This window comes from Bubalus bubalis, chromosome 12 (assembly GCF_019923935.1).
Source record: "Bubalus bubalis isolate 160015118507 breed Murrah chromosome 12, NDDB_SH_1, whole genome shotgun sequence".
NCBI lineage: Eukaryota > Metazoa > Chordata > Mammalia > Artiodactyla > Bovidae > Bubalus > Bubalus bubalis.
Genome location: NC_059168.1, coordinates 10,747,520 through 10,766,404, shown reverse-complemented (window position 1 = coordinate 10,766,404; position 18,885 = coordinate 10,747,520). Strand labels below are relative to the sequence as shown.

At 37.8% G+C, this 18,885-nt stretch overlaps 1 protein-coding gene across 9 annotated transcripts in view; it reads left to right on the top strand.

Annotated features, from left to right (window-relative positions):
* ALMS1 (ALMS1 centrosome and basal body associated protein) overlaps positions 1 to 18,885 on the top strand; it is a 190,704-nt gene that overhangs the window by 146,607 nt on the left and 25,212 nt on the right. For all 9 annotated transcript variants that reach the window (XM_044925773.2, XM_006045931.4, XM_006045930.4 and 6 more), the window contains 3 exons: positions 598 to 735; positions 2,203 to 2,367; positions 4,300 to 5,462. In XM_044925773.2, the coding sequence (XP_044781708.2) occupies positions 598 to 735; positions 2,203 to 2,367; positions 4,300 to 5,462 (1,466 nt within the window). The remainder of the gene's footprint in view (positions 1 to 597; positions 736 to 2,202; positions 2,368 to 4,299; positions 5,463 to 18,885) is intronic.

The following is an 18,885-nucleotide window of genomic DNA, read 5'->3' as shown; positions in this document are numbered from 1 at the left end:
ATTTACCAACATAATTTTGCACTTGAGTTTTCTCATACCCACAAAAAAACTCACTTTAAAAGACCAATTAAGTAGATAGATATCTAGCAAATATGACCAAGTAAAAGGAATTAGAAATTATTAGGCAAATTTAACTTCAGGAGATTTTTTAAAATTACATGAGTACTGTATATAAAATCTAGGTGATAAAAATTTTTTCTAGTATTTATATGAAATGTCAGAATTTGTCCCCTAAGTGAGAAAAACTTTGACTAGGCCAAAGAACTTGAAAGGTTGTTCAGATCTACTTTTCTACTTTGAAAGATACCTGATCTGGACCCCCCCCTTTTTTTTTCTTACTGTTGCATCAAATCAGCAAAGAGCAGATTTTATTTAAGATGATTGTACACAGAAAAATATGGAAAGTTTTCCAAACTCCCCGAAACTGTCATATGTTATGAAGTCCTCAGAACTGCCACAGCTTTTACATGGCTGAGCCTATGAGATGCTTTTTCCTCTAGTATATAAAGAGGTTTTGTTTTGGGAGGGAGGGTGGTGTATTACTTTCTGGTGTTACCTTTTCCTTCTCCATGGGATCAAATTACATCATTATTCCAGATGCTCACGTTCAAGTTCTCATCACTGGGGATGAGGACCTCTCAAACAAAAACCAAGAAAAGGAGATCTACACTAAAAAGGCAGTGACCAAGATTGCTGGCTCTGAAGAAAAAGAATCTTTGGAGAAAGATACCACAGGTAGAGGAACTGAATTATCTGCCTTTTATTTTCTTCTGGCCTTCTAAAATGAATATATCAATAAATAGAAAAGTGTTATCCAGTTGTCTTCAACCCTCCTCCATCTTGTTCATATCTGAAGTAGAATATTAGCTGCAGCTTTTGGTATGCACTGGCAGGTGAAATCAACGTTTTTAAAGCTCTTTGAGATATTTTTGGAAAACTTTGTGTATATTGTACACAAATTAATCTGATTGCCATAAATTCACATATGGATTTTAAAAAACATTTCTGATAAAAGTATTTGGTGCCATGAGATGCTAGCTCTTTAATAACATTGTCATACATAGGCTTTTGTTCTTTAGGAATTTAACTTGTTTACTTCCTAACTACCTACTCAGTTAAAACACTTCAGTAGGACTGTACTAATTAAATATGCCTATTCAAGTGTGTTTAAGTTAGGATTTAGCTCTCAGGGATCAAAACAAAACGAAAAAGACTTGTTGATAGAAAGAATAGATATACCAGGTAACAAAGCTCTTTCTCTCCCATTGCTTCAATGTTTTAGCCTCCATTCTCATACTGTAGCCATCAGACCCATATTCCAGGCGGTAGAAAGGAAAACAGGAAAAGAAAAAAGTATATTTCTTCCTTTAAATACTTCTCAAAATTTAAATATATCATTCCCCTCCCATCCTGTTAGCCAGAGTTATTCACATGGTCACACCAACCTGTGATGCTAGGGAGGCTGGGGAATATAATCTCTCTTCTCGTAAACATATGCCCAGCTAAGTCAGGTTCTATTTCAGAGGCAGAGGAAAATCAATTTCAGAAGGCAGCTGGTAGTTTCTGCCACAGTTATAAATATTGAAACATATTTTGGAGTATAATTAGCCACTTCTCTTTTTTGTGTGTATTGCTTCTGTTTCAGAACTTATATGTATTCTGGGCAGAACTTCAAAAATTTACCCCCTTTTTTGCTGTAGCTAAATCAGTGCTTCAAAAAAAAGTTTTGATCATGTTAATCTCCACATCAAAAAGTTTTCATTGCCCTTACAAATTAAAACCTCTTTAGCCTAGTCTTTCAGAATAGTAGAATTGGCTCCCAAACAACTTTTCAGTGCTTACAAATTCTATAATCAAATAAATTATATAATTGTTCTGTTTCTTAGATGTTGAGTTACTTTCCTGATTCCATTTTTTTCATATGTAGTCACCTTTCCCCAAGATGTCTTTCTCTTTCACTCTCAGTGTTTACACATCTTAACTGTCTTCTCACTCTAGTGAAAGTGAAAAGTGAAAGTCGCTCAGTCGTGTCCATCTCTTTGCAACCCCATGGACTGTACAGTCCATGGAATTCTCTAGGCCAGAATACTGGGGTGGGTAGCCTTTCCCTTCTCCAGGGGATCTTCCCAACCCAGGGTAGATGCTTGAAAAGTATTTTAAAATACGTTTTGTCAACTTACAGTCTTCTTTTTCCTGTCTTAGGTTCCAGTACTGCTGCTGCTTCACAGCACTCAACTCAAGACACAAAGACTGATAGTCTGCCAGACACTAAAGCCATTAAACAGAAAGAGGAGATCCATAGTAAGAGGAAGGTTCCTAAGGAAGCCTGGTCAGAAGAAAAGAAAGCCTTACAGATAGATATTGCAGGTAATGGGATTGGGTGGTGGGGTAGGAGCTATAAGAGAGAGAGAGCATGTGTGCCCCCCAAGCACCAATGTCCACATGTTTCCACTTAATTCTGGTGAGCATTGTTCAGTCACTAAGTCATGTCTGACTTTGCAGCCTTGTGAACTACAGCACGCCAAGCACCCCTGTCCTTCACTGTCTCCTGGTGTTTGCTTGAATCATGTCCATTTATTTGGTGATGCTATCTAACCATCACACCCTCTGCTGCCCCCTTCTCCTTTTGCCTTCAGTCTTTCCCAGCATCAGGGTCTTTTCCAATGAGTTGGCTCTGCATATCAGGTGGCCAGAGTATTGGAGTTCCAGCTTCAGCATCAGTGCTTCAGTGAATATTCAGGGTTGATTTTCTTTAGGGTTGACTGGGTTGATCTTCTTGCAGTTCAAGGGACTCTCAAGTTCTCCAGCATTACAGTTTGAAAGCATCAATTTTTCAGTGCTCCGCCTTCTTTATAGTCCGGTCGTTAGCTGCTCAGTCATGTCTGACTCTTTGTGACCCCATGGACTGTTGCCTGCCAGATTCTTCTGTCCATAGAATTCCTCAGGCAAGAGTATGGAAGTAGGTTACTATTCCCTTCTCCAGGGTATCTTTCTGGGATCGAACCTGGGTCTCTGCATCACAAACAGGTTCTTTACCATCTGAACCACAAGGGAAGCCCCACATCCATACATGACTATTGGAAAAACCTTAGCTTTGACTAGAAGGACCTTTGTGGTCAAAGCAATGTCTCTGGGTTTTAATATGCTGTCTGGGATTGTCATAGCTTTTCTTCCAAGGAGCAAGGGTCTTCACTCAAGTCTTTCACCCTCATCAAGAGTCTCTTTAGTTCTTCTTTGCTTTCTGCCATTAGAGTGGTATCATCTGCGTGGAGGGAGGTGTGAAGATATTTCACAAAAAAGGAATTTTCCTGGGCTGTAAAACATGTAAAGAGTTGGCATTTTTGAAAATATTATCCATTTAATTATTGATGATGAAAGTGAAGTCTCAGGTTTCTTTGCTGAAAATGAGGTTAATAATACCTCTCTATCAAGTTTATAAGAGAGAGAAAAAAAGAGGTAAAGTATATTTTATAACACTCCACACATAGCAGGCAGTGATAGATAGCAGCTGCTGTTACAATCCCAATAACCAGAGTGCCCTCCTCAAGGTCATACAGCCAGATTGTGGCAGAATCCAACCCAAGAATCTGGGTCTTTTGACCCTGAGTCTCTTGAAGTATTACCATGCCAGTCTGGGCACTAGGCACACAGCATGAATCCTTTATACAGGCAGTGAATTTTCTGAATCTTTATATAAATCATTCTTTTTTTTTTTTTTTTTATGGAAAGGAAAGTTTGCTTTCTTTTGGAGGCTAGCAGACCAGGGGGAGGGTGGGAGAGACTTAACGTCCAAAGGCTGACTCCCCCACTGACGACCAGTGGGTAAGAGCTTTTAAAGGCAAGTTTCAGGGTGTATACATGGAAGGAGGGGACTACATGCAGAAACTGCAGTCAGCTCTGACAGTCGTCTTGAAATTGGTCATGCAGTGGTCATGCAGCATCATCTTGACTATTTTAAGTATAGTTAGTCTTCAATTCCAGGGTCAATTTGTTCCCATTTCTTTGAGGCCAGTTCTCAGAATTGTAGCAGCTTATTTCATGGATACAGTCCGGTCATCATGTAGTTAACTTCTTCCACCTTCCATCGCTGTGGAAAGGGGAGGCCAGGGTGATGGCCTTGTAGTCCAGGAAAGGCTTGGGGACTGCCCACTCTTGCCTAACTGCATCCCTGAACTATATAAACCGTTATTTCCCTCGGTCTTTGTTTTGTATATAAAGAATTAAATGTGAATACTATTTCTAAATGGAATGCAGATATTTTGAAAGTACTTCAAAATCTTTTTTTTTCCTCCTTTTCAGAATCCAGATGTCATTCGGAATTTGAAAACACCACCCATTCTGTGTTCAGGTCAGCTAAGTTTTACTTTCATCATCCAGTGCACCTGTCAAGTGACCAAGATTTTTGCCATGAATCCTTAGGAAGAAGTGTTTTCATGAGGCATTCTTGGAAAGATTTCTTTCAACATCATCCAGACAAACAAAGAGAATACACTTGTCTTCCTTCCCCTTGTCAACATATGGAAAAGACAAAGAGAGATTATACCAGAATAGAGAGCCTCAGTATCAACGTAAACTTGGAAAACAAGGAATTGAAGCATGCTACTAAAAGTCAGGCTAGAGAGTTTCCAAAATCTGACAAACAAATTAATGATCTAAAAAGGGATCCTAAGGCCACCCCAGAGCTAACAAGCGAGCACACTGTGAGTTTGAATGAACTCTGGAACAGATATCAGGAACGGCAGAAGCAGCAGAAACCTGAGGTCAGTGCCAAGAAGGAACTTTCCTTGGTGGAGCGACTTGATCGTTTGGCTAAACTTCTTCAGCATCCCATCACACATTCTCTTCAGCCCTCAGAAAGTACACAGGATGACAGCAGAGGGGAACAAGATGCTAAGGAATGGAGTGATAAACAGCAGCAGCAGAAAAACAAGCTTCAGAAAAAGAAACGGTATAAAAGCCTGGAGAAATGCCATAAAAACACAAGTGATCTTAAAAAAAATAAGATTCTTTCTGCTCATCAAGCTGGGAGGCCCAATCAGATTAAAATTGAGCAGTTTAAGTTTGATAAATACATTCTGAGAAAACATCCAGGTTTTCATTATATAAATAACACTTCTTCAGATTCTAGACACTCAGAGGATAGTGAGCTGCTCACAGATACGACCACCAACATCCTTTCTACCACCACTTCTCCTGTGGAATCAGATATATTGACCCAAACAGATAAGGAAATGACTTTGCATGAGAGGAGCAGCTCAATTTCCACCATTGACACTGCCCGATTGATCCATGCTTTTGGCCATGAAAGAGTTTGTTTGTCACCCAGGCGAATTAAATTATACAGCAGTATCACCGACCACCAGAGGAGATACCTTGAGAAGCGGAGCAAGAAAAACAAGAAAGCTTTGAATACAGGTTATCCCCAAATTACTTCAGAGCACACCAGAAGGAAACACATCCAGGTACATGGCTACAAATTCCATCTGGCAATGTGACTGCCTTTTTCATGGACTTCTTTAGTTAAGCTTTGCACACAGGGGAAAAAAAGCCAATTGCCCTTTCCTCCCTATAATATTTCTTACCAACTGGAAAAGAGTGAGAAAGTGTAGCACAGTGCTGTTGTGAGTTGTCATTCTTTTCATCAACACTCATTTACAAATTACCCTTTGGATGAAAGGCTTTGCTGCTAAATGCTTCAGAATCTGCATACCTCAGAATCAGTATACCCTTGGTACAGGGGAACTTCAAGTTTAGAATGACCTTCATTCTGAACAATATTGCCTGCTTTTTTTTTTGCCTGTTGATTTTGTTTATTCATTCCTCCCTATCTTTTAAGAAATCTTGAGGTTCTTTTAAGCACACATATACATACACACATACATATATAAGTAATATGATATGATTTTTTTAAGTTGATGAAGAATTGGAATGATAGAAAGTTAGATTGAAGCCAGGGTGGAGTGAGCTACAACATGATTTTTAAAACAAATGAGTGAATAATTAAGAGTAATGGGAAGACAAGTTGATACCTTGTGGATATGTTTCCTAAAAGTGAGTCACAAATTTTGCTTTATGTTTTCTACCAGCTAATATTGGTAGAATTTTGTGATCAGTTGCATAACTCTAATAGGAAAAACAAAATTTTCAAGAGCAGTACAGATATCTCTGGTTCTAAAGACTTAAGAGAAATTTCCTCTGTCCTCAAGAAAGCATTGTGGTGTAACAAAATCCTCAACGGAGTCCTTACAATATGTTCTCAGTAACAATAGTCATATGAGGCTAATATGGCCTTAATTTAGAGAATTCCATAAAGGCAGATTTTACAGGGTCAGTAAATGCAAACCATCACTTTAACCCAAGATAAAATTTATTTGGAGACGTGCTCTCCAAATAAGGATACTTGCAAAGTGGTTCATTGGAATATGAACCTTTTAAAGTTTATGTTTTGTCTATGTTTTACAATATATAAATACAGCAATAATACATAACTTATAAGTATCTAATAATTTCTGCTCAGAAATATTTAATCAGTAGAACCCAATGATTTAAACAATTTGGAGACCACTAGTCTAGTGGGGAGAAGGCACAAAACATTCATACATTTACCATAAATATTATTTCTCATCGAGTTTTTGGTAGGTATTTAATGACAGTACTTACATGTATAAATAGTACCATAAGATTTTTTTTTAAGTAAACAAAGAATAGGGAAAGACAGGATTGAGGCATTTTGTTCCATAGAGGAGATGGGGGAAGGGATGCAGATAGAGCATTTTGGGAGGGGAGTGTAGTAAAACATAGAGCATGAAGTCTACAGTTGATCATTTTGCGTGGACAGTTCCATGGTGCCAAATACAGTCACAGTGTTTTACAACTATCACCATGCCTAATCCCAGAATTTTTCATCACCCAGGAGAAACCTCATTAAGCAGTCACTCCCTTTTCTCCTTCCTACCAGTCCCTGACAACCACAGAAGTCTACTTCGTGTTTCTGAACTTTGCTACTCAGGTTATTTCATTTAATTGGAATCACATCATATGTGATCTTTGTGTCAGGCTTCTTTGACTTTAGGATAATCTTCTGAGATTTCTCCATGTCCTAGCATCTGTCAGTAGTTCATTGCTTTTTATGGCTGAATAATAATACTTGTTTAGACGACATTTTATTTATCCATCCATTCATGGACATTTGAATTGTTTCTGCCTTTTGGCTATTGTGAATAGACCTAACATGAACATTTGTGTACAAGTTTTTAAACACCTACATACAGTTCTCTCGGGTGTATACGTTGGAGTTGGAAATACTACTGGGTTGTCCAGAAAGTTCATTCAGGTTTTTCCCTAAGAGGTTATGGAAAAACTTGAACTTTCTGGCCAACCCAATAATTTTAAGCTTATTCTGAAACCTTCAAACTGTTTTCCACAGTGGCTACCTCATTTGACATACCCACCAACAATTTCTAAGGGTTCCAGCTTCTCCACATTCACCAACACTCTACCTTTTTTTGCCATCCCAGTAGGTACCAAGTTGTATCTCATACTCACGGTCATTTTCATTGTGGTTTGTTTTGCCTTGCCCTTTCCCATAACGACTAATGATGTTAAAGTACCTTTTTATGTACTCGATCATTTTTAGGTCTTCCTTAGAAAAACATCTATTCAGGTCTTTGTCCACTTTTTAATTGTTTGTCCTTTATGTTTTTGAGTTGTAAGAGTTCTTTATATATTCTGGATTGTGCAATCTTATCAGATGTGTAATCTGCAAATATGTGTTTTCTGCTCACTTACTGTTCCTTGCTGCATAGCATTTTATATTTGATGAAGCCCCAGTGTGCCTATCTTTTCTTTTGTTGTTTGTGCTTTTGGTGCCAAATCCAGAGTCATGAGGATCTGTCCTTTTTTTTTTTTTTTTCAAGAATTTTATACTTTTAGTTCTTTCACTTGCATCTTGGATGTATACTGAGTTAATTTATGGTATGAGGTAGGGGTCAAACAGACTTCCTTGGTAGCTCAACTGGTAAAGAATCCGCCTGCAATGCAGGAGACCCTGATTAGACTCCTGGGTCAGGCAGTTCCCCTGGAGAAGGGACAGGCTACCCACTCCAGTATTCTTGGGCTTCCCTGGCGGCTCAGATGGTAAAGAATCCACCTGCATTGCAGGAGACCTGGGTTTGATCCCTAGGTTGGGAAGATCCTATGGAGGAGGGCATGGCAACCCACTCCAGTATTCTCGCCTGGAGATCCTCCAGTAACAGAGGAGCCTGGCGGGCTATGGTCTATAGGGTTGCAAAGAGTCGGACATGACTGAGCAGCTAAGCACAGCACAGCACAGCACAGAAATCAAACATCATCCTTTTCCACATAGATATCCAGTTGTCCCAGCACCAGTTGTCGAGACTGTTCTTTACTTATTGAATGTCCTGACACCATTGACCACAGATGTGAGGGTTTATTTCTAGGGTCTCAATTCTGTTCCTTTGATCTACATGCGTATCTATGTCATTACCACACTTATTTGATTACTGTAGTTTTGGTAGTAAGTTTTGGGGTTTTTTAAAAATATTTATTTATTTGTTTTTATTGGGCTGCCTTGGGTCTTAGTTGTGGCAAGCAGGATCTTCGTCGTGTCATGCAGGGTCCTTTGTTGCAGAGCACAGGCGTCAGTGGTTTTGGTGCTTAACTTGCTTCACAGCATGTGGGATCTTTGTTCCCTGACCAGGAATTGAACCCACATCGCCTGTATTGGAAGGCTGATTCTCAACCACTGGGCTACCAGTAAATTTTAAAATTGAGAAATGTTAGCCTTAAAACTTTTTTTTTTTAAATGACACTTTTGGCCAGTTGGGGTCTTATGTCTCCATGTGAGTTTTAGGATCAGCTTTTTTATTTCTGCTGAAAATGTCATTGGGATTTTGATATTAATTGCATTTAATAGGTAGTTTGCTTTAGGGCTTAATGCCATCCTAATGATACTGTCTTCCAATCCAGGAATACAGAAAGTCTTTTGATTTATTTATATCTTTAATGTCTTCCAGCAATGTTTTGTAGTTGTCAATGTACAAGTGTTATAAGTTATTTTTCTTCCAGTTTGATTGAGATATAATTGACATATCTGTTTGAGTACAGCATAATGACTTATCTTTTATTTGTTGTTCTTCAGTCGCTAAGTCATGTCTGACTCTTTGTGATCCCATGGACTGCAACAGGCCAGGCTCCTCTGTCCTCCGCTGTCTCCTGGAGTTTGCTCATATTCCCATCCATTGAGTCGGTGATTCTGTCTAACCTTCTCATCCTCTGCTCTCCTCTCCTCTTGCCTTCAGTCTTTCCCGACATCAGGGTCTTTTCCAGTGAGTCAGCTCTACGCATGAAGTGGCCAAAGAATTGGAGCTTCAGCACCAGTCCTTCCAATGAATATCCAGGTTTCCTTTGGATTGACTAATTTGATCTCCTTGCAGTCCAAGGAACTATCAAGAATCTTCTCCAGCACCACAGTTCAAAAGCATCAGTTCTTTGGCACTCAGCCTTCTTTATAGCCCAATTCTCACATCCATACATGACTACTGGAAAAACCATAGCTTTGACTGTATGGGCCTTTATAGGCAAAGTGATGGTTCTGTTTTATAATACACTGTCTAGGTTTGTCATAGCTTTTCTTCCAAGGAGCAATTGTCTTTTAATTTCATGACTGCAGTCACCATCCGCAGTGATTTTGGAGCCAAGAAAAGAAAATCTGTCACTGTTTCCACTTTTTCCCCTTCTATTTGCCATGAAGTAATGGAATCAGATGCCATGATTGTATTTTTTTGAATGTTGAGTTTTAAGCCAGCTTTTTAACTCTCTTTCACCTTCATCAAGAGGCTCTTTAGTTCTTCTTCTCTTTCTGCCATTAGGGTATTCTCATCTGCACATCTAAGGTTGTTATTACTTCTGGCAGTTTTGATTCCAGCTTGTGATTCATCCAGCCTGGCATTTCACATGATGTATACATCATGAAATGATTATCACAGTAAGTTTAGTGAACATCCATCATCTCGTATAGATAGAAAATTAAAGAAATAGAAAAAAATATTTTCCTTTTGATAAGAATTCTTATGCTTCCATATCTTGGCTATTCTAAATGGTGCTTCAGTGAATGTAGTAGTGGAGTTATCTCTTCAAATTAGTGTTTCTGTTTTCTTTTGAAAAATACCCATAGGTTAATTGTTGGATCATATGGTAGTTCTGCTTTTAATTTTGAGGGGAGCCTCCATGTTCTGCATAACGGCTGCACCAGTTTCCATCCCCACCAGTGGTGCATGAGCATCCTGTTTTCTCGGCATCCTTTTCCACATTGTTATTTGTTGTATTTTGCTAACTGTCATTCTGACGTGTTAGATGATATCCCATTGTACTTCTGCTTTTTACTTTACTGATGATTAGTGATGTTGAGCATCTTTTCATGTGCTTCTTGGCCATCTGCATGTCTTCTTTGCAAAAATGTCTATTCAGATCCTTTGCCTATTTTCAAAATCAGGTTGTTTAGTTTTTTTGTGTTGAGTTGTATGAGTTCTTTATATATTGTGCTTACTTACCCCTTCTCCAATAAATTGCTTGCAGTTATCTTCTCCCATTCAGTAGATGGCCTGTTCTTTTTCTTGATGGTTCCCTTTACCGTGGAAAAGCTCTTTATTTTGATGTAGTCCCATTTGTTTATTTTTGGTTTTGTTTCCCACGCCTGAGAAGATACATCCAAAAAAAAGCACTGAGGCCAACCAGCGTCACATAGCTTCCTGCCTGTGTTTTCTTCAGGAAGTTGAGTCTTTTCTTGGTTGTAGTTTCAGTTCCTACATTTGTCTTTAATCCATTTTGAATTTATTTTTGTGCATGGTAGTTCAGTGATATTAAATACATACCACCTTATGCTTCACCCCTAGCAGCCACCATTCTATTCTGTGTGTCTTAAGAATTTGACTACACTAGTTACCTCATGTAAGTGGAATACAGTGTTTATCCTTAAGTAGCAAGTTTATTTCCCTTAGCGTTTCTTTAAGGATCATCAGTGTTGTACCATCTGACAGGATTGTCTGTTTAAAAAAACAACCCTGACTAATGCTGCAGTGTGTGTGTACCACATTTGGTTTATTCATCCAGCAGTAGATACTTGTGTTGCTTCTACCTTTAGACTGTTGTGAATGATAATGCTGTGAACATGGGTGTACTAATATCCATTCGAGACCCTGCTTTCAGTTTTTGTGGCTATATATCCAGAAGTGGAGTGGTTCAGTTATGTGGTAATCCTGTTTGTAACTATTTGAGGAACTACTCTACTGTTTTCCACAGTAGCTGCACCATTTACAGCCCCACTAACAAGACAGAACGGTTCACTTTCTCCACATCTGTGCCAACACTTGTTATTTTCTGTTTCTTTAATAGTGGCATCCTAATAAGTATCAAGTGATATCTTACAGTTTTGCTTTGCATTTCTTTCATGGTTACTGGTATTGAACATCTTTTTACATGCTTCTTGACTATTCATATATCATCTTTGGAAAAATGTCTGTCCAAATACTTGGTCCGTTCTTGAATCATGTTATTTATTTTTTGGTTATTGAGTTGTTGAAGTTCTTTATATATTCTGAGTATTAACCTTTTATCACATACATGATTTATAAATTTTTCTCCCAACCAGTGAGTTGCCTTTTCACCTTTTTTAATTGTGTTCTTTGATGCACAGAAATTTTTAATATTGATGCAATGCCAATTGTTGAGTTTTACTTTCGCTTCCTATGCTTTTGAAATCATTACCAAGTCCAGTGCCACGAAACTTTCCCCTAACGTGTTCTTCCAAGAATTTTATGGTTTTAGGTATTTATTTCGTTTTAAGGTAATTTTTGTATATGCTATAAAGTAAGGTTCCAACTTCATTCTTTTTAAGAGTGTGTGGATATCCAGTTTTCCCAGCACTATTTGTTAAGAAAATTACTCTTTTCCCATTGAGTGATCTTGGCCCCTTGTCAAGGGTCAGAGATCTTTGATCATAGATCATTTGACCATATGGCACAAAGGTTTATTTTTGTCTATTCTGTCCATTGATTTACTTGTCTTTATGCCAGCATTTCACTGTTGTATTACTGTTTTGAAATTGGGAAGTATGGATCCTCCAACTTTGTTGTTCTTTTCCAAAATTTTCTTGGTTCTTCAGTGTTTTTTATCATTTCTAGTGATTTCTTACAGGTTTCGATTTTTTTTCATTAGTATAAGATTTCTTTGAGTTTTTTTTGCTAATTCAGCAGCCTTGTAACTAACAGATATGCTTAAGCCACTGTCTCAAATGTATCACTGTCAGAAATGAAGTTAGTATCTATTGACACCACTATTATAGGAAGAATTAAGAAGTTGGTTGTTCTCCCCACATACAGCACACTTCCCCCAATGTACCAATATTTATTTTGTGAATTTTATGTTTATTCTGGAAGTGTTATTCCTGTATTGATTGGCTTTATTTTCAAGAAGTATAACATTTTTCTTTCATGTTATAAGCAAAATCACTGTATGTGTTTTAAAAGCATCGGTATTTGTTACAAGTCTTTTCAATATAACTGAGTTTATTAATTTAAATAATTTTATTGTTTGGAGAGATTTTTCAATAGTTTTTTAGCAGTGAACATGTATTCAGTTCTAGCAAATTTGATATTATCATTCTGTCACCTTTGTATAGGAATAACAACTTGTTTGGGTATAAAACTTTTAAACAGTTTTTTAGAATATTTATTGATTTGGCTGTCTCAGGTCTTAGTAGCAGCACACGGGTCTTCATTGTACAGTGTGGCGCATGGCCTCCAGATGTGGCGTTCAGGCTTAGTGCTGTGTGGCATATGGGCTCTTAGTTCCCTCCCAGGAATCGAACCCACCTCCCTTGCGTTGCAAGGCAGATTCTTAACCACTGGGCCACCAGGGAAGTCCCAGTAATAATCTTTAATTCAGAGCTCAGTTAATTTTGTTCCCCCTTTTCTGGGTGCATATGTGTAATGTATCTGGTGCCAGATGCAACCGTATTTCTTTCCCTATGTTGGATCCTGGATTTTCAAAATTTGTCAGGTTTTTAACATTTGTTTTCTTACTTTCCCAGGGTGTGTCTCATTGTTGGTCAAAAAATAAAATTTACGTACCTCACAATTCATTCTTTTTTTTAATTATTTATGTTTTTATCTCTGCTGGGTCTTTGTTGCTGCACAGGCTTTTCTCTAGTTGTGGCGAGTTGGAGTTGCTCTCTAGTTGCCATGCATGGGCTTCTCTTTTTGACAGCTTCACTTGTTGAGCACAGGCTCTCCGGCTCATGGTTTCAGTAGTTGCAGCACATGGGCTCAGTATTTGTATCTCCTGGGCTTTAGAGCACAGGATTCTGTAATTATGTTGCACAGGCTTAGTTTCCCTGAGGCCCGTGGGATCTTCCTGGACCAGGGATCAAACCAGTGTCCCTGCATTGGCAGGCGGACTCTTCAGCACTGAGCCACCAGGGAAGCCCTACAGTTAATTCTTTTAAAGTGCAGCCATCACTGCTAATTCCAGAACGTTCTTCTCGTACAAAAAGAAACTCCGTGCCCATTAATAGTCGTTTCCTACCCTCCCCTTAATTTTTTCAGGGTTCATTTTGTAGCATGAGTCAGTTGTTGTTTATTATGGCCAAACAGTATTTCATATGCATGTACAACATGTTTATTCATGAGTTGTTGAACGTTTGGATTGTTTCTGCTCTTTTGGCCATTATGAAAAATGCTGCAGTGAGCATTAATGTATAAGTTTTTGTGTCCAAATGTTTCCTCAATTTTCTTAGGTGTGTATATACCTAGGAGTACAATTGCTAAATCATGTAGTAACTCTGTTTAAGCTTTTGAGTAACTGCCAAAGTGTTTTTGAAAGTGGCTGCACCATTTTGCATCTGCATCTAGTGGCTGCACCTAGATCTTATTCCAGCTTTTCTACATCTTCATCAACACTTGTTTTCTGTCGTTTGATAATAGCCATCTTATGGATGTGAAGAGTTATGTCACTGTGATTTTAATTTGCATTTGCCGAACAGCTACTGATATTGAGCATTTTTTCATATGCCTGATGGCCATTTGTATATATCTTCTTTAGAGAAATATCTATGTAGATCCTTGGCCCATTTTAAAATTGAGTTATTTGTCATTTTATTACTATTTCTTGTCTATGCTGAATACAAGTCCCTTATGTTTTCCAAACATGTCCTTACATTCTGTGACTTGCTTTTCACTTTCTTGATGGTATTATTTGTGGTACAAAAGTTTCAATTTTGACAAAACCATTCAATTTATCTGTTATTTCTTTTGTCCCTTATTCTTTTCGTATAATATCTAAAACTGCTATCTAACCCATGGTTACAAAATATTTACTCTTTTTTGTTTCTTCTAAAAGTTTCATAATTTTAGTTCTTTTAGTTTGATGAACATTTTTTAGTTAATTTTTGTATGTGGTGTTGAGGCAGTACAATTTCATTCTTTTGCCTGTAGATATCCAGTTGTCTTAACACCATTTGTTGCAAACACTATTCTTTCCTTCATTGAATTGTCTGGCCACCCTTGGCAAAAACCAATGATCATAAAGGAAAAAAAATTTTTTTTAGTTTTTTTAATGATAAAGTTATAAATGTAGGGGTTTATTTCTGGACACTGAACCTATGTCTCTCTTTATTCCACTACAACACTGTCTAATTAGTGTGAATCCTCCAACTTTGTTTTTTCCTTGTCAAGCTTATTATTTTTAGGTCATAGGAATTTTCAGATCAGCTTGTCAGTTTCTGCCCAAAAGAAGAAACTAGACAACTTGAATCCTGGGGAGGGATTGCATTGAAACTGTAGAAGAATTTAGGGAGTATTGTTACTCTAATGATATTAAATCTTCTAATCCATGAACATGGGATGTCTTTCTACTTACTTAGGTCATCTTTAATTTCTTTCAATGATGTTTGTAGTTTCCACTTCTTTGTAGTTTGGTACTTCTTTTGTTAAAAGTATATTGAGTATTTTATTCTTTATTCTTGTTAATAAGCAACATAACTAGTTTTCTGAAGTTCAATTTGGGACTTTTCCTTGTTAGTATAGACTAACAAGTGTAACAAGCGAAGAACTGACTCATTGAAAAAGACCCTGATGCTGGGAAAGATTGAGGGCAGGAGGAGAAGGGGATGACAGAGGATGAGATGATTGGATGGCATCACCAATTAAGTGGACATGAGTTTGAGCAAGCTCCGGGAGTTGGTGATAGACAGGGAAGCCTGGCGTGCTGCAGTCCATGGGATTGCACAGAGTTGAACATGACTGAGCAGCTGAACTGAACTGTACAGAAATCTGATTTTTTTTTCATATTTATCTTGGTCACTGCAACTTTGTTAAACTTGTTTATAAGTTTGAGTATGTTTGAGTTGTGTGTGTTCATTGGTGTTTTCTATGTAGAATATTGTGTCATCTGCAAATAGAGATTGTTTTCCTTCTTCCTTTCGAATATGTCATTAATCTGTTTTTGTTGCCTAGTTGCCTTTGCTAGAACCTCCAGTACTATCTTGAATAGAAGTGGTAAGAATGAGTATCCTCGTCTTATCCCTGATTTTAGGGAGAAATCTTTCTGGTCATTAAGGATGATGTTTACTCTGAGATTTTTATCAATGCTCTTTGTCAGACAGGAAATTCTCTTCTATTCTTATTTTGTTTAGTGGTGTTTTTTTGCTTGTTTGTTTCACTTTTTGGCCATACTACAGAGCATGCCTGATCTTAGTTCCCCAGCTAGTCTAATCTGTACCTCCTGCAGTAAAAGGGCAGAGTCTTAACCCCTGGACCACCAGGGAAGTCCCTGTTGAGTGTTTTTATTATGGAAGGGCTTTGGGTTTTGCCATATGGTTTTTCTGTGTATAATGAAATGATCATATGTTTTCTTTCTTTATTAATATGTGTATTACATTGACTGATAATCATCTATGAAACCAACTTTCCTTCTCTCGATAAGTCCCTTTTGGTTTTGATGTATAATTCTTCTGTGTTGCTGGATTCAGTTTCCTAGTATTTTGTTAAAGATTTTCCTTCTCTTTTGATAAGGGGTACTGGTCTGTAGTTTTATTATATTTAGCCTTTTTTCTCAAGGTAATACTGGCCTCATAGGATGAATTGGGAAGTGATCCTCCTTGTTTTTTCATCTTTTTTGCTGTGCTGGGTCTTCAGTGCTGCGCAGGGTTTCTCTCATGGCAAGCAGGGGCTACTCTCTAGGTGCAGTACATGCGTGGGCTTCTCGTTGCAGTAGCTTCTCATTGCAGAGCACAAGCCCTGGAGTGTGTGTCCCTCAGTAGTTGGGACACGTGGGCTCAGAAGTTTTGGTTCCCAGGCTCTAGAACACAGGCTCAATAGTTGTGACACACAGGCTTAGTACTCCACAACATGTGGGATGTTCCTGGATCAGGAATCAAACCCGTGTCTCCTGTACCACTGAGTCAACAAGGAAGCCCTCTTGTTTTGAAGTTGTTGTTTTCTAAGTTTGTGAGTACTTATTGTTAATTCTACTTTAAATGTTTTTTGTGGTTTTTTTTTAGAATTTTCCAGTGAAATAGGCTTGGGCTTTTCTTTGTTGGATGTTTTCTGATTACTGACTCAGTTTCTGTCCTTATTATAGTTCTGTTCAGATTTACTTGAGTCAGTTTTGGTAGGTTGTTTTTCTAAGAAATTGTCTATTTCATTGAGGTTATCTAATTTGTTGACATATAATTATTCATAATATTCCCTTATGGTCCTTTTTAATTTCTCTGTGATTGATAGTAACACCCCCTGGTTCATTCTTAATTTATAATGATTTACATTTTCCCTTGGTGAGTCTAACTTTTGATTTATTTTATTTTATTTTTTTTATTCTCTGATTCATATATTTTCTTTTTTTTTTTAATTTAAGATTTATTTATGGCTGTGTTGGGTCTCTGCTGCTGTGCGCAGGTCTTCTCCAGTTGCAGCTAGTGAGAGCTACTTCCCAGCTGTGACGCGTGGGCTTCTCACTGCAGTGGTTTCTCTTGTTGTGGGGCACGGGCTCTAGGCGGGTGGCGTTCGTTAGTTGTGGCTCTGGGCTCTAGAGCACAGGCTCAGTAGCTGTGGCACACAGGCTTAGTGGCTCCACGGCACGTGGGGTCTTCCCGAACCAGGGTTTGAACCCGTGACTCTTGCCTTGGCAGGCTGAGCCACCAGGGAGGCCCGTGATTCATATATTTTCGTTCTAATCTACATAATTTCCTTCATTTTTCCTGCTTTGGATTTTATTTGCTCTTCTTTTTCTGCTTAAGATTGAAGATGAAGTTATCGATTTGAAATCTTGCTTCTTTTAATATATACATTTAGAGGTACAAATTTCTATAAGCTCTACCTTCACTGCATCCCGTAAGTTTGGTTACGTTTTGCCTTCATTTTCATTCATCTCAAAGTATTTTCTAATTGCCCTTGTGATTTTGTCTTTGAACATTGGCAGTTAAGAGTGTGTTGTTTAATTTCTATTATTTCTAAAATTTTCGGAGTTCCTTTTTGATTTCTAATTTCATTCCATTGTGGTCAGAGAACATATTAATACTGTGTATGATTTGTAAATGTATTGTGACTATTTTGACCTAGCATATGGTCTCTTCTGGAGAACATTGCATATACCCTCAAGAAGAATGTATATTCTGCTTCCGTTGGCTGGAGTATTTTGTATATGTCTCTAGATCTGCTTGATTTATAGTGTCATTCAAGCCTTCAATTTCCTTATTGGCCAGTCAAATTTTTCTATCCATTTTGAAAGTGTTATATTGCAGTCTCTAGCTATTATTGTTGAATTGTCTTTGTCTCCCTCCCTGTATTTCTGTCCCTTTTGCTTTATGTATTCTGGATATTAATTTTTTTCTGGTACCAAGTAACTCTGTATCCCTTGTACATTCAGATTTACTTTTAATTTCAACAAAAACTTTTAAATATTGTATCCTAGAACACTTTTTCCTTTCCTCTCAACCTGTTTTCTGTCTTACAAGTGAGTGTTGGGGCCAGTGCCACATATAGAATCCTCTTCTTGCAATCTAATTATTTTCATTCCCTTCATCTTTTTCTCTACATTTCAGGAGACCTTTTAAAACTGTACTCTGCTCCACTGGCTAAGTTTTCTTTATTTTTTTAAATCAAATTTGTTTTATTTTGCATAAATTAATTCTGCAATGATATAACGACATAATTACTGTCTTCAGTTTTTTCCTTTGATGCCTGGCATTGATTTTCCAACATATGGCATATATTCATTAACTTTTTATTGAATTGTGTTAATTTTGTCAACAACCTGTTAATCTCCCCCTGTTTTCCCAGCTTATCTTGGATCTATTTCATTAAGTCCATGTTCTTTTTAAATTTTTTCTAAAGTGAAAATGCAGATTCTTTTTCTTTTATTTATTTATTTATTTTCGATTGCACTGGGTCTTTGTTGCTGAGCGCCAACACTCTGGTTGCAGCAAGTGGGAGCTTACTCTATGTTGTGGTACACTGGCTTACCGTGGTGGCTTCTCTCATTATGGAGCACAGTCTCTAGATGCAGGGGCTCAGTAGTTGTGAATTGTGGGCTGTAGAGCACATGGGCTCAGTAATTGCAGCACTCTGGCTTAGTTGCTCCACGGCATGTGGAATCTTCCCAGATCAGGGATCGAACCCATGTCCCCTGCACTGGCAGGAGGATTCTTATCCACTGTACCGCAAGGGAAGTCCCCAGTTCTTTATTGACTAAAATGGATAAACCTTCTGGCAAAGTAAATTCTTCCTCCCTTTTTTGTTCTTCCTTTCTTCCACTTTAATGCTATAGAATATTTTCATATTATCTTCTCTTTTTTTCAGATTACCTTTGTCT